This window comes from Halichoerus grypus, chromosome 6 (assembly GCF_964656455.1).
Source record: "Halichoerus grypus chromosome 6, mHalGry1.hap1.1, whole genome shotgun sequence".
Lineage (NCBI taxonomy): Eukaryota > Metazoa > Chordata > Mammalia > Carnivora > Phocidae > Halichoerus > Halichoerus grypus.
Window position 1 is genome coordinate 89,632,498 of NC_135717.1, and position 15,943 is coordinate 89,648,440.

Genomic DNA, 15,943 nt, shown 5'->3' on the forward strand with positions numbered 1-15,943 from the left:
GTAAGTATTACATATGTTATTTGAAAGGAAGATCCTGAATTATGGTTCTTTCCCTCAGTGCTGTGAGGCATATGAATACAAACCCAATATTTAGAAATAAAGTTTTTTGAATCTTGGACGAAAAGAAAAACAACTACAAACAGCAAGTGTTGGTAGTGGTAGTGTGGTGATAACAACCCATTATTATTCAAGAACACACAGGTTTCCATCATCAAAATATTCTATTAAAAAACCCAACTTATTTATAACCTTCATTTGTGGAGAAGCCTGGGGCATGAGAGGAATAACTAATTTATATTTGTGAAATCTCATGTTCTTCTGTAATTATCCATTGGCACGTATGCCAGTGGTTCTTTGAATTTTTAACAGGTCTGGATTTGTATGTATATGTCTAGGGAAGTTGCTGGTAGTGTTGACTGTGAATTTCACTTCCTTAGTGTTTGACCCAAAATGGCACCCAGGTTTTTCACTATGCTTCCTTAGGAGCTTGCTCTTTATAAGAACTGGCTGAGGTTCATCTGCAAGTATAGGTATCAGACAGTGAAAGAGGCTGTGATTCTGGAAGGTGGCAACATTTAAAAAATATTTTTACTTCCCTTTCCCCTTCCATACCATATCTAGATGGACATTACTGAAAATGAATCATAGCCAGATTACCTTCTTGGTCCTTTAATATGTAGTTACCTAAATTTGCAGTTTTATGAATTTTTGACATTTTTTCTTACTTCCAAGTGCCTTATTTTTCTCTTTCTTTTAATTCCTTTCCTCTGCTCTATCTTCTGGTTTTTTGTTTTTGTTTTTGTTTTGTTTTGTTTTGTTTTTGTCCTGAAGAATGATATAAATGTCTCTCTCAACTGCTTTTAATTACTACACTCACGATCACCTTTCATGTCTCCATATTTTGGTTCCATGCTATTCCTTTTGGCTATAATATTTTCACCATCTTTCTTTCCTGGGTTACTTGTATGTATTCTTCAATGTTCAGCTAAGACACTATCGAATGTACTAAATTGTGTTAATTTATATGCCCAACTTATATATAAATATTTCCTAATGAATGAATGAAAGCATAAATGAAGCAAATCTTCCCTAAATTTTCTCCTTCCTGTGTCTTCATCCCCACAGCTCCAGAACAAGAGCTTTATGTCAGTCTACTAATATACTGCATTGGATAATAGTATGGGCTCTACAGTCTCACTGCCTCTCTGGGTTCAAATCCTGGCTCTAACCACTAAATAGCTGTGCAGTTACTTTTCCTTGTAGCTCAATATCTTCATCCCTGCAGTTGTGATCATAGCAATATCACTTGTGTAGGGTATTTGAGGATTCAATGAGATAATACATAAAGCGCCTAAAATAACACCTAAGCATTTTACAAAAATAGCTATTATATGAACAGGAGCTTATTTTTTATATCACATTCACTGCTTTGTCAACTCTACAATTTGATTGTCTACTCAGGTTTCTCCTAAAATTACAAACTTTTCACGCTATCACAAGAAAGACTGCTCGAATGTGACAGAATGTGAAAATTATGCTTTTTATTATATCACATAAAATAATTACATCAATTTATCCAAATGCATTGGTGAATTAAAGCTTCCAGCTCTTACAAATTTTTACACATATATCTATGCATTTATAAATACACACATATGTAAAAGATATATATTTTCTTCTAAAATAAAGTGCCCAAATCTTGATATATGGGGGCATAAGAGGGAAAAAAATCATGATGTTTTATCAGTTACAGACTGTACTTTCACAATATAGGAATCTGTTTTATACACATTTATTCAGGGATAGTGAACTTCAATCACACATTCTTTTCTGAATTCTAAGTGAATTAATTTATCCAAAATAGAAGTCATTTAGCCAATTTAATGAATCAGAGGCTACTTTTTCTTACTGTGCCTGGCATTAGAGCCTTGGCTCCCCAATGGAAGGGTAGCTCTGCTTCATTCTTAATTTTCCTGTTTTTTGGACTGTTGTCTTTCTGCTCAGATGATAAGCAGAGAGAGAGAGAAATGAATCAGACATCTCCGATTCTAAATCCTCTGTTAGCATTCAGTGAAGTCAGGATTTGGTGAAAAGACTCCTAATGTCTTTACATGACCCTGGGCTTGGTGAGAAATGGCCCAGCAGGATCTGAATTGAAGGATCCTTCTGCCTCTCTTATAGTGAAACTTTATTGAAGCCACAGAAGAAGAATCAGAGTACAAGGATCAAGAGCTCATTGAGAGAACCCACTCGAATTGAAAGGGAACTCTACTACAGTGGAAAACTTTGTGACAACACGTTTGAATTTAAGAACAAAATAAGGGTTAAAGAAAAGCTAGACAATTTGAGATAATTACAAAAATCCTCAATTCAAAGAGGAACTAGGGCTCTACTCCCTGCTCCAGTATCTCAGCGGCTCTTCCTGGGTTTTTACTGTATTTTCTATTACCTTCCACTTTTAAGATGATCATTTGAAGTCTTTGACAAGGAATGAAATTTCAAGATGCCTTAGAAAAGTCTTGAAGCAAGGTGAGGATGCCTAAAAATAGCTTAATACGAACCCAGCCATTTCAGAATCTCTGGTGATTATAGGTTCAAACTGCAATAGAGTGCATCTTATTCAAGCAGGAAAGGGAGAAATTGTCAGCACTAAAATTGCATAAAACACTCTATAACTTCTCAACATATGGGAGACCTGGGAACAATCGGAAGCCCAGACATTTCCCAGAGTCAGAACAAGGAATGGAGTATTTTCTTATATTTTGGGGGGGCCAACGGGAGTAAAAGGGCGAGAAAGTGTTTCCAATTACCCGACCCACCTCAGTAGGGCTTTTGCAAGAACAGAGCCACCTAACTACTGATTTTAGTAAGCATCTTGTTAATGGCTTGTTTGACGTGCGTGGTGGAGCTGCGTCGCCTCGTCTTGCCCTGGACCATCCTCCTGCGACGCACCTCTCGACACAGCTCATAGAATATCTCAGTGATGTTCCCTTCTCCAGTGCAGGCAGAACACTCATAAAAAGCACATGCCAATTCAGTAGCCAGCTTCTCCCCTTCTTCCGTACTAACCTGTCTGGAGTGGTCCAAGTCAGCTTTGTTTCCAACCAAGATGAGAGTCACATTCTTGGGCTTTTTGATCTCATCCAGGATGTTCTTAAGTGGCAGCACTTCTTCAAAACTTCCTCGGTCAGTAATGTCATAGACCAGCACAAAGCCTTCCCCCCATCGTATGTGTCCTTCCCTCTGAATGGTATCTTCCTGTTGACAAGGAAACAATGGCAGTTGGGGAACTGGAAGTTATCAGATGTTGCTCATGCCAGTAGTGAGTCCTTAATTACTATTCTTTATATTCGTTGTCATTAAAATTTCTTGATAGTCTGCCTACACAGGCTTCCTTTCTCAATCAGTTTGGAATAGGAGCATTACTTACTCATAGCAGGATATGTCGGGGAACTAAAAATGTTCTAACTGCATAGACCTTTAACTTTCTGCTTCTAATTTTCTTCTTGCCATATCATTAAATCCGTAATTACAAGAACTATAAAGAAATTATCTTAGTGGAGCACACTGCCTCCCAGGCTTTCATCACAATGAAAGAATTGGCAAATAGGTAACAGACAAGTAGGCCTTATGCCACTCTTTAGAGATCAGATTTAGGGGCACAGCTTAGTGAATGGTTTTGATTTCATTTTTTGCTTTAATCTCTTTTGCCTTCAGATTCTAGACAATTGGGCATCAGGGACACAAAAACAGTGAAAAATTGTAGAGAGAGTCAAACTCAAAGTCAGGAGCTTTTGGCTTTTTTTTTTTTCTATCTTAACACCTCCAAAATATTATACAGTTGCAATAATGATAGAAACTCATTTGAAGTGATTTTCAAAGGGGGTGATCATTCCTTCCTAGGAAAGTAGCATGCGAGATTTGAAAATGCATTGCTCCCATGGGCTCAAATAACCTTTGCATGTAAGTCCCTGCCACCTCTCTCTAGAATCAGGGCTGTGTGGCCGGGAAAGCATATATAAGAAGGAGGTGATGATGAGAAATAAGTGTCTAGCTAGCTGCAAGAACATTTCTTGGATTAAATACTTAAATTCAAGTCTTCTTTGGATCATAGGACACTGACAGAGCACCATGCAACCCTTCAGCTTCCTAACTTTCATTCCTAGTGTCATTTTATTCTTGAGAACTAAGCCTTTCTGCAAACCTATCTGTAATCTCAGAACTGACTGACATAGGGCAAATTTATATTAGCTTCCTTTTTAATGGATTGTTTGTTGTACAATTATGTGGCTCAAATTTTCAAAAGGATGTGTTGAGGTCTGGAAAGAATATTAGAGAGAATTCTGAAATAAAGCATTCTGAAAAGCAATTCTGAGGTGATATAAGTTTAGAATATACTATATATGAAACTCTTAAGGATTCATCTTATACATAGGCATATAAGGCTCTGAGAACTTCCCCAGTAAAAATACCTGTTTAACTCGATCAGAGCATTTCAAAATACTTAACCATGAACCTCTTAATATTTTGCCATCCCTGCAAAATATATGTGGGTAATTCTATTCTAGATGATGTCATGTCAATATTACAGTATCATCAATCCTCCCCCGACCCCACTGAAGTACTGGGTAATTTATATAAGGATGCATACATAAGCTGTTTCAAATGTTAGTATGTAAATAACTAGATAATTAAAGAAAAAAGTCTTTAGACATTATTAGTTAATTGGAGGAAAATGTCTTAATTTTTTTCATAGTATGCATGTACTCATCTCATATTTATTTGATTCAGAAAACATTTTGGCTGAAACCTTATTCACCTGACCAGCAGTATCTAGTATCTCCATGGTGACAACTTCATCATCAATGGTTGCTTGGTGTCGGTAAGTTGATTCTGAGAGAATGAGCAAAAAAAGAAGGTAAAAAAGTAAATCAGTGCATGATTTTATTTGATCCTTAAATTACAAAGTAGTCACAGAAGTATGTCTGTTTGTATCACACAAGGAAATGTGCATCCTGGGCAGGAGAGGATGGACATGCAAGAATGTGCCAGCTCTCTGAGCTCCTGGAAGTCCAGGTTCTCATGGGGGAGCCACAGACTTTCAGGGTATAGCATGGGAGAATCTCCATGTCTCTTCGCTCATTTTATTCTCCTATGAGGCCAGCTTCCTGGTGTCTAAAATAAGACCTCTACATCCTAGACTGAGAACGTGATTCCCACAAAATGCATGCTACCTTGATACCCCTAAAATCCAGTTTCAGGAAATCACTGGTAATGATTGTTCCTGACAAGATGACATACAAGCAGGAGCTGTTCATTTCCTTTAAGAACTCAAACTTGGAAATATATTTGACAACAGGGGAGGTGGATAGCCATCCATGTGAAAAATGAGCATGTAAAGCTATAAGAAACCCTCGTGGTGGTAGAAGGCTGTTGGGTCACATGTTTGGGGGGTGTGAGGAAAGTGGAGGAGGGCTGGGCCACATGGAGGAAGATGCAACAAAGGAGAGTTCTCCTGCTCATGTTCCCTCTTCAAGGTAGAAAAATGACAACTGTGCAGTACCAGCTGTAGGCTGGTAGGTTAATATCAGAGTGGTCCCAAACTCTACTGGGGTGAGGAGAAGTCAGCAGATGCAAGAACTTTGGGTGGTCTGAGTGTGCCTTTCACCACATGAAATGGAAACCAGAGGTTAAAATAAATACTAACTGGTCCTGCTCTGTATGAAAATTAGAACAGTTGAAATACCGAGCTCAATAAATGATTGACTGAGCCAGTGAAGGTCAGGTTGAGGAACTCTTCCAGAAGGCATCAGTATATAAGAAGAAGAAAAATGTAAAAGTAAAATACAAGAGAGATGGATAATAGAAATAGACATGTTATTATCTCTTATAAAATGAGCCTCAGAGAGAATAAAATACACAGGGGCTGAAAATATTTGAAGCTATAATAACTGAGACTTTCCCAGGATGAAAGGCCTTAAAACAGTTCAGATCAAAAGGACTAAAAGGACACACAAGGAAAAAAGTCCCATATATAAAACAATCACAGCAAAATTTAGGGATATCAATGATAAAGAAAAATTTTATAGGATCTATGAAAAAAAGCACATCACCTACAGAAGAATGTGGCTCAGATTGACATTAGACTTCTCACCAGCAAAACTGGATTTGAGATCCCAATGGAGTAAAACAAAGCAATCAAACCACATAGAAAGCAATCAAGAATTACAATTCTAGATGATACCAATATATGGGGGGGAGGGGAGAGACAAAAGGCAGATTTGAGTGAGCTAATGTAGTTGTCTTACTCCTGAAGATGACATCATAAGAAAGAAGAGAAGTGACTTAAGTATTCAACTCAAATTAGAAGAGGAACATAGAATAAATCCAAAAAGATATGAGGAAAGATGTGAAAGAGAAAATCATAGAAGAAACAATTACCCAAGTTTAAGAGAACCAAAGCATGGGGCTTGAAAGGATTTTTAAAAAGAGGTGGGAATAGAGATAAAAATCTGGCAATACTGACTTGTAAATTAAAAGAGAAGGAGCAATCAAACACAATTTTGCATAAAAGAAGAAATAACTACATATTCTGATGAAATGAAAATAAAATAATATTATGAACTGTATACCAACAAATTTCAAACCCTGATAAATTCTCGGATTAAAAAATGCACGGATGGGTGCAGTGAGAACTAGAACACTTAACTCGGTCAGTAACTGGTAAGTAACTTAGATGTTAATTGTAGATCTCTTCTGATCATAAAAAGCAACTGCTTCCAATTGGTTTTAAAGGAGATTTCTATAAATATCAAACAAGTTGTTCTAGAAAATAGAGAAAGGATAGTCATCCGATTCCTTTTGTGGAGCATTATGCTGACTCTAATAGGAAGTATTACAAGAGTAATAAGAGAAAAAAGAAAAGACAATTGTAAGGTCACTTCGTTCTTGAACATAGATTCATAAATCCTAAATAAAATATTATCCAATTGAATCCAATTAGTGTAACAAGAAAAGTACATCACGATCAGTTAAAGTTTATTTCAGAAATTCAAAGAGTGTTTAAAATCTATCAATGCGAGGAGGAGGAGCAAGATGGCAGAGGAGTAGGAGACCTAAATTTCGTCTGGTCCCAGGAATTCAGCTGGATAGGGATCAAACCATTCTGAACACGTACGAACTCAACAGGAGATCGAAGAAAAGAATAGCAGCAACTCTCTGAACAGAAAAGTGACCACTTTCTGGAAGGTAGGACGTGTGGAGAAGTGAATCCGAGGTGATATTTGGGAAGATAGACGGTGGGGGAGGGGGCCTCCGTTGGCCGCTTCTGGCAAGTGATAGAGCAGTGGAGCACAAAATCGGAACTTTTAGAAGTCTGCTCCGCTGAGGGACGTTGCTCCTGTGACTAAGTGAGGGGTGGAACCCTCGAGGGACAGTGTGGTCTCAGGACCCTCGGGGTCACAGAAAGACCAGGGGTGCCTGAATGCGGCAGAGCTCCCAGGTATTGGAGCGGGAAAGCCGGCTGCAGAGACGGAGCTGAGGAGCGGGCTCTCAGCTTGGGGTTGCCATAAACCGTGATCTGCGGCACAGTCGGGCCACTGCTCCTCCAGTAGGGACCCAACAAGCAGCAGATCTGGGGAGACTCCCCTTCTTCCCCCGGGAGGAGCAGTGCGGGAGTGCACTGCAGGGATCTGCTGGGTTTGGAGACTCCACACGGGGTCGGGTGCCAGAGCTAGAAACGCTCAGTCACAGGCCGGGTGAGCACGGAGTGCGGCCGGAGACCGGGGAGATGGGAGTGATTGACTGCTTTTCTCTGGGGGCGCACTGAGGAGCGGGGCCCCGAGTTCTCGGCTCCTCCGGGGCAGAGACTGGGAGGCCACCATTTTCACTCTCAGCCTCCAAAGCTGTACGGAAAGCTTGCAGGGAACAAAAGCTCCCCAGAGCAAACCCAAGCAGATTACTTAGCCCGGACCAGGCAAGGGCGGGGCAATTCCGCTTCCGGCAAAGACATTTGGGAACCACGGCAACAGGCCCCTCCCACAGAAGATCAGCAAGAACAGCCAACCAAGACCAAGTTTACCGATCAATGAGAACAGCAAAACTCCAGCTCTAGGGGAATACTGCACATAGAATCCATGGCTTTTTCCCCATGATTCTTTAGTCTTTCAAAGTTAATTTTTTTTTAACTGTCTTTTTTTTCTTTGTTTTGAATTTTTCTTTTTCCCTTTTTCAACCAACATCTTATCAATACATTTTTTAAAAAATCTTTTTTATTTTTCATTTTTAGAGTCATATTCTATCCCTTCATAGTAGTTAACCTTATTTTTGGTATATATATATATATAAGTTGTTCTCTCTTTAAAATTTTGGGATACAGTTTCTTCTAACAGACCAAAATATACCCTAAATCTCCAGTGTATGGCTTTGTTCTGGTCTCCTACCTGATCACATGTCTCCTTTTTTTTTTTAATCCTCTTCTTTCTTTTTTCAACGAACTTCTTATCAATTACTTTTATAAAATCTTTTATAATTTTCATTTTTACAGTCATATTCCATCCCTTCATCATATTTACCCTTATTTTTGTACATATATAAGTTTTTCTTTCTTTAAAATTTTGGGAGGCACTTTTGCCTAACAGACAAAAATACACCCAAAATATAGTGTGTGGCACTGATCTATGCACCAGCCTGATCGTATTTGATCATATTCTGTTTTTTGGGCTTTTTTGTTGTTGTTGTTTTTATCTTTTTCCTTTTTCTTTCTTTCCCCCCAGTTTCAGGTCTTTTCTGATATGTTTAGTGTATATTTTTCTGGGGTCATTGTTACCCTGTTAGCATTTTGTTCTCTCATTCATCTATTCTCCTCTGGACAAAATGACAAGACGGAAAAAATCACCTCAAAAAAAAGAACAAGCGGCAGTACTGACTGCCAGAGACCTAATCAATATGGACATTAGTAAGATGTCAGAACTAGAGTTCAGAATGATGATTTTAAAGATACTAGCTGGGCTTGAAAAAAGCATGAAAGATATAAGAGAAACCCTTTCTGGAGAAATAAAAGAACTAAAATCTAACCAAGTCAAAATCAAAAAGGCTATTAATGAGGTGCAGTCAGAAATGGAGGCTCTGACTGCTAGGATAAATGAAGCAGAAGAGAGAATTAGTGATATAGAAGACCAAATGCTGGAGAATAAAGAAGCTGAGAAAAAGAGATAAACAGCTACTGAATCACGAAGGCAGAATTCGAGAGATAAGTGATACCATAAGATGAAACAATATAGAATAATTGGGATACCAGAAGAAGAAGAAAGAGAGAGAGGAGCAGAAGGTATATTGGAGCAAATTATAGCAGAGAACTTCCCTAATTTGGGGAAGGAAACAGGCATCAAAATCCAGGAGGCACAGAGAACCCCTCTCAAAATCAGTAAAAATATGTCAACACCCCAACATCTAATTGTAAAACTTACGAGTCTCAGAGACAAAGAGAAAATCCTGAAAGCAGCTCAGGATAAGAGATCTGTAACCTACAATGGTAGGAATATTAGACTGGCAACAGACCTATCCACAGAGACCTGGCAGGCCAGAAAGGACTGGCATGATATATTCAGAGCACTAAACGAGAAAAATATGCAGCCAAGAATACTATATCCAGCTAGGCTGTCATTGAAAATAGAAGGAGAGATCAAAAACTTCCAGGACAAACAAAAACTAAAGGAATTTGCAAACACAAAACCAGCCCTACAAGAAATAATTGAAAGGGGTCCTCTAAGCAAAGAGAGAGCCTAAAAGTAACATAGACCAGAAAGGAACGCAGACAATATACAGTAACAGTCACCTTACAGGCAATACAATGGCACTAAATTCATATCTTTCAATAGTTACCCTGAATGTAAATGGGCTAAATGCCCAAATCAAAAGACACAGGGTATCAGACTGGATAAAAAAACAAGACCCATGGATATGCTGTCTGCAAGAGACTCATTTTAGACCCAAAGACACCCCCAGATTGAAAGTGAGGGGGTGTAAAACCATTTACCATGCTAATGGGCCCCAAAAGAAAGCTGGGGTGGCAATCCTTATATCAGACAAATTAGATTTTAAACCAAAGACTGTAATAAGAGATGAGGAAGGACACTATATCCTACTTAAAGGGTCTATCCAACAAGAAGATCTAACAATTGTAAATATCTATGCCCCTACCATGGGAGCAGCCAATTATATAAGCCAATTAATAACAAAATCAAAGAAACACATCGACAATAATACAATAACAGTAGGGAAATTTAACACCCCCCCTCACTGAAATGGAGAGATCATCTAAGCAAAAGATCAGCAAGGAAATAAAGACTTTAAATGACACACTGGACCAAATGGACTTCACAGATATATTCAGAACATTCCATCCCAAAGCAACAGAATACACATTCTTCTCTAGAAGAATGGAACATTCTCCAGAATAGATCATATTCTAGGTCACAAATCAGGTCTCAACTGGTACTAAAAGATTGGGATCATTCCCTGCATATTTTCAGACCACAATGCTTTGAAACTAGAACTCAGTCACAAGAGGAAAGTCAGAAAGAACTCAAATACATGGAGGCTAAAGAGCATCCTACTAAAGAGTGAATGAGTCAACCAGGAAATTAAAGAAGAATTTAAAAAATTCATGGAAACAAGTGAAAATGAAAACACAATTGTTCAAAATCTTTGGGATGCAGCAGAGGCAGTCCTAAGAGGAAAGTATATAGCAATACAAGCCTTTCTCAAGAAAAAGAAAGGTCTCAAATACACAACCTAACCCTACACCTAAAGGAGCTGGAGAAAGAACAGCAAAGAAAGCATAAACCCAGCAGGAGAAGAGAAATAATAAAAATCAGAGCAGAAATCAATGAAATAGAAACCAAAAGAGCAGTAGAACAGATCAACGAAACTAGGAGCTGGTTCTTTGAAAGAATTAATAAGATGGATAAACCCCTGGCCAGACTTATCAAAAAGAAAAGAGAAATGAAATAAAATCTTTAAAAAAAAAAAGAAAAGAAAAGAAAAGAGAAATGACCCAAATATATAAAGTAATGAATGAAAGAGGAGAGATCATAACCAACACCAAAGTAATACAAACAATTGTAAGAACATATTATGAGCAACTATATGCCAGCAAATTAGATAATCTGGAAGAAATGGATGCATTCCTAGAGATGTATCAACTACCAAAACTGAATCAGGAAGAAACAGAAAACCTGAACAGACCTATAACCACTAAGGAAATTGAAGCAGTCATCAAAAATCTCCCAACAAACAAAAGTCCAGGGCCAGATGTCTTCCCAGGGGAATTATACTAAACATTTAAAGAAGAATTAATACCTATTCTTCTGAAACTGTTCCAAAAAATAGAAATGGAAAGAAAACTTCCAAACTCGTTTTATGAGGCCACCATTACCTTGATCCCAAAACCAAAGACCCCATCAAAAAGGAGAATTACAGACCAATATCCTTGATGAACATGGATGCAAAAATTCTCACCAAAATACTAGCCAATAGGATCCAACAGTACATTAAAAGGATTATTCACCAGGACCAAGTGGGATTTATCCCTGGGCTGCAAGGTTGGTTCAACATCCACAAATCAATCAATGTGATAGAATACATTAATAAAAGAAAGAACAAGAACCATATGATCCTCTCAATAGATGCAGAAAAAGCATTTGACAAAGTACAGCATCCTTTCTTGATCAAAACTCTTCAGGGTATAGGGATAGAGGGTACATACCTCAATATCATAAAGGCCCAACTATGAAAAACCCACAGTGAATATCATTCTCAACGGGGAAAAACTGAGAGCTTTCCCCCTAAGGTCAGGCACACGGCAGGGATGTCCACTATCACCACTACTATTCAACATAGTATTAGAAGTCCTAGCCACAGTAATCAGACGACAAAAAGAAATAAAAGGCATCCAAATCGGCAAAGAAGAAGTCAAACTCTCTTTGCAGATCATATGATACTTTATGTGGAAAACCCAAAAGACTACACCCCAAAACTGCTAGAACTCATACAGGAATTCAGTAAAGTGGCAGGATATAAAATCAATGCACAGAAATCAGTGGCATTCCTATACACCAACAACAAGACAGAAGAAAGAGAAATTAAGGAGTTGATCCCATTTACAATTGCACCCAAAACCATAAGATATCTAGGAATAAATCTAACCAAAGAGGCAAAGGATCTGTACTCAGAAAACTATAAAATACTCATGAAAGAAATTGAGGAAGACACAAAGAAATGGAAAAACGTTCCATGCTCATGGATTGGAAGAACAAATATTGTGAAGATGTCAATGCTACCTAGAGCAATCTACACATTTAATGCAATCCCTATCAAAATACCATCCACTTTTTTCAAAGAAATGGAACAAATGATCCTAAAATTTGTATGGAACCAGAAAAGACCCCGAATAGCCAGAGGAATATTGAAAAAGAAAAACAAAGCTGGTGGCATCACAATTCCAGACCTCAAGGTCTATTACAAAGCTGTCATCATCAAGACAGTATGGTACTGGCACAAAAACAGACACATAGATCAATGGAACAGAATAGAGAGCCCAGAAATGGACCCTCAACTTTATGGTCAACTAATCTTTGGCAAATCAGGAGAGAATGTTGAATTGAAAAAAGACAGTCTCTTCAACAAATGGTGTTGGGAAAATTGGACAGCCACATGCAGAAAAATGAAACTGGACCATTTCCTTACACCACACACAAAAATAGACTCCAAATGGTTGAAAGACCTAAATGTGAGACAGGAGTCCATCAAAATCCTAAAGGAGAACACAGGCAGCAACCTCTTCGACCTTAGCCACAGCAACTTCTTCCTAGAAACATCGCCAAAGGCAAGGGAAGCAAGGGCAAAAATGAACTATTGGGACTTCATCAAGATAAAAAGCTTTTGCACAGCAAAAGAAACAGTCAACAAAACCAAAAGACAACTGACAGAATGGGAGAAGATATTTGCAAATGACATATCAGATAAAGGGCTAGTATCCAAAATCTATAAAGAACTTATCAAACTCAACACCCAAAGAACAAATGATCCAATCAAGAAATGGGCAGAAGACATGAACAGACATTTTTCCAAAGAAGACATCCAAATACCCATCACCAGGCTAACCCATCACCAGGCTAACCCATCCCACGCCCCCCTCCCCTCTAGAACCCTGTTTGTTTTTCAGAGTCCATAGTCTCTCATGGTTCATCTCATTTAATACCCATCACCAGGCTAACCCATCCCACGCCCCCCTCCCCTCTAGAACCCTGTTTGTTTTTCAGAGTCCATAGTCTCTCATGGTTCATCTCCCCCTCCCATCCAAATGGCCAACAGACACATGAAAAAGTGCTCAACATCACTCGGCATCAGGGAAATCCAAATCAAAACCTCAATGAGATACCACCTCACACCAGTCAGAATGGCTAAAATTAACAAATCAGGAAACGACAGATGTTGGCGGGGATGCGGAGAAAGGGGAACCCTCCTACACTGTTGGTGGGAATGCAAGCTGGTGCAGCCACTCTGGAAAACAGTATGGAGGTTCCTCAAAAAGTTGAAAATAGAGCTACCATATGACCCAGCAATTGCACTACTGGGTATTTACCCCAAAGATACAAATGTAGGGATCCGAAGGGGTACGTGCACCCCGATGTTTATAGCAGCAATGTCCACAATAGCCAAACTATGAAAAGAGCCAAGATGTCCATTGACAGATGAATGGATAAAGAAGATGTGGTATATACACACAATGGAATATTATGCAGCCATCAAAAGGAATGAAATCTTGCCATTTGCAATGACGTGGATGGAACTGGAGGGTATTATGCTGAGCGAAATAAGTCAATCAGAGAAAGACATGTATCATATGACCTCACTGATATGAGGAATTCTTAATCTCAGGAAACAAACTGAGGGTTGCTGGAGTGGTGGGGGGTGGGAGGGATGGGGTGGCTGGGTGATAGACATTGGGGAGGGTATGTGCTATGGTGAGCGCTGTGAATTGTGTAAGACTGTTGAATCACAGACCTGTACCTCTGAAACAAATAATACATTATATGTTTTAAAAAAAAAAAAAAGAAGAAGATAGCAGGAGGGGAAGAATGAAGGGGGGGATATCGGAGGGGGAGATGAACCATGAGAGACTATGGACTCTGAAAAACAAACAGGGTTCTAGAGGGGAGGGGGGCGTGGGATGGGTTAGCCTGGTGATGGGTATTAAAGAGGGCACGTTCTGCATGGAGCACTGGGTGTTATACGCAAACAATGAATCATGGAACACTACATCAAAAACTAATGATGTAATGTATGGTGATTAACATAACATAAAAAAAATAAAATAAAATCTATCAATGCATTTTTTTGTTTTTATTTAAATTCCAGTTAGTTATACACGTGGTGCTCATCACAAGTGCCCTCCTTAATCCCCATGACCTATTTCCCCCATTCCCCCACCCACCTCTTCTCTGGTAACCATCAGTTTGTTCTCTATAGTTAAGAGTCTGTTTCTTGGTTTTCCTCTCTTTTTTTCCCCTTACGATCATTTGTTTTGTTTCTTAAATTCCACATATGAGTGAAATCATGTGGTATTTGTCTTTCCCTGACTGACTTATTTTGCTTAGCATAATACTTTCTAGCTCCATCCACATCATTGCAAATGGCAATATTTCATTCTTGTTTATGGCTGAGTAATATTCCATTATATATATATACAGCACCTATTCTTTATCCATTCGTCAGTCTATGGACACTTGGGCTCTTGGATATTGTTTCTATCAATGCAGTTTAACACGGTAAAATGCTAAAGGAAAAAGAAGTACTAAACAAAAAAATCACACGATTACCTTTATAGGAAGATCTATAGAACAATGAAATTTATATAAATTTAACATTTATGGATACACAGAAAAAAATGCCTTTTTCAAAAAAAATATGTAATACCTAGTATATACTGCTTACTATTTGAACAAGAATTGTTCTAAATGCTTAACTCATATTAATTCATTTAATCTTCACAAATATCTCTGCAGTAGGTATTACTATTATCTCCATGTTACACAAAGATAGGGAGGCACAACCACATTTAATAACTTGCTGAAGGTCACACAGAGTAAGTGGTAAGCGGTAGAGTTGACATTGGAACTAAGGAAGATTGCCTTTAGAATGAGGCTTATACCGCTATGCTAAGAATCAAACTTATTAGATTATATACCTATGGGAAAGAGGAGGACAATGGTGTCACAGTGGGGGATGCAGGAAAAATAAAGTGAAGTCATATAAATAATATAGATAATAATAATAGAAATATATAACATGAAAGATATAATAATGTAAAACAATATAAATGTAATATAAATGATACAAAGGCTTTGCAAGCACATGACATGGTGCTGTGGATAGAAGAATATGATTCACTTAATTCTTTACACCTAAACTACCCAAATCACTAACCAATCAACCAACCAACCAAATCAACCTGCAAGTTTCTTTCTCATCAGGGTAGCCAGTAAGCCAGTCCTTTTATTTATTTGTTCATTATTCTGACTTTCATTTCTTCATCTCATCAACTATTTTACAGGTCTTTTTTGACCACAGTTTGTTACTTTGCTACAAATATAATCTCCTACCTAAAATACAAACCGCAGAAAGGAGGCTTAACTAAGTAGCATAACCTAGCCTTCTACCTGCCATCAGCCCTGTGTCATGATCATTGCCACAAGCATGGTGCACGGCTAGAGTTTTTTCTGAACAGTAAAATTTAAAAATGAAGTTATGTTCAATATATTTTAATAAGATTTTTTTGCACTATTGTCATTCTGTTAGAATAGGTAATCTGTATGTGGTATGTACAATGATTCTCAATTCTAGAACATTCCATCCCCCTACTCTTTATGTTGAAGGGGAG

At 38.2% G+C, this 15,943-nt stretch overlaps 1 protein-coding gene across 1 annotated transcript in view; it reads right to left on the reverse strand.

The window, feature by feature from the left end:
• Positions 1-1,516: 1,516 nt before the first annotated feature.
• RERG (RAS like estrogen regulated growth inhibitor) overlaps positions 1,517-15,943 on the reverse strand; it is a 126,804-nt gene continuing 112,377 nt past the window's right edge. The window contains exons 4-5 of the mRNA XM_036094702.2: positions 4,820-4,893; positions 1,517-3,258 (exon numbers count right to left, since the gene is read on the reverse strand). Coding sequence (XP_035950595.1) covers positions 2,851-3,258; positions 4,820-4,893 — 482 coding nt within the window. The 3' untranslated portion in view covers positions 1,517-2,850. The remainder of the gene's footprint in view (positions 3,259-4,819; positions 4,894-15,943) is intronic.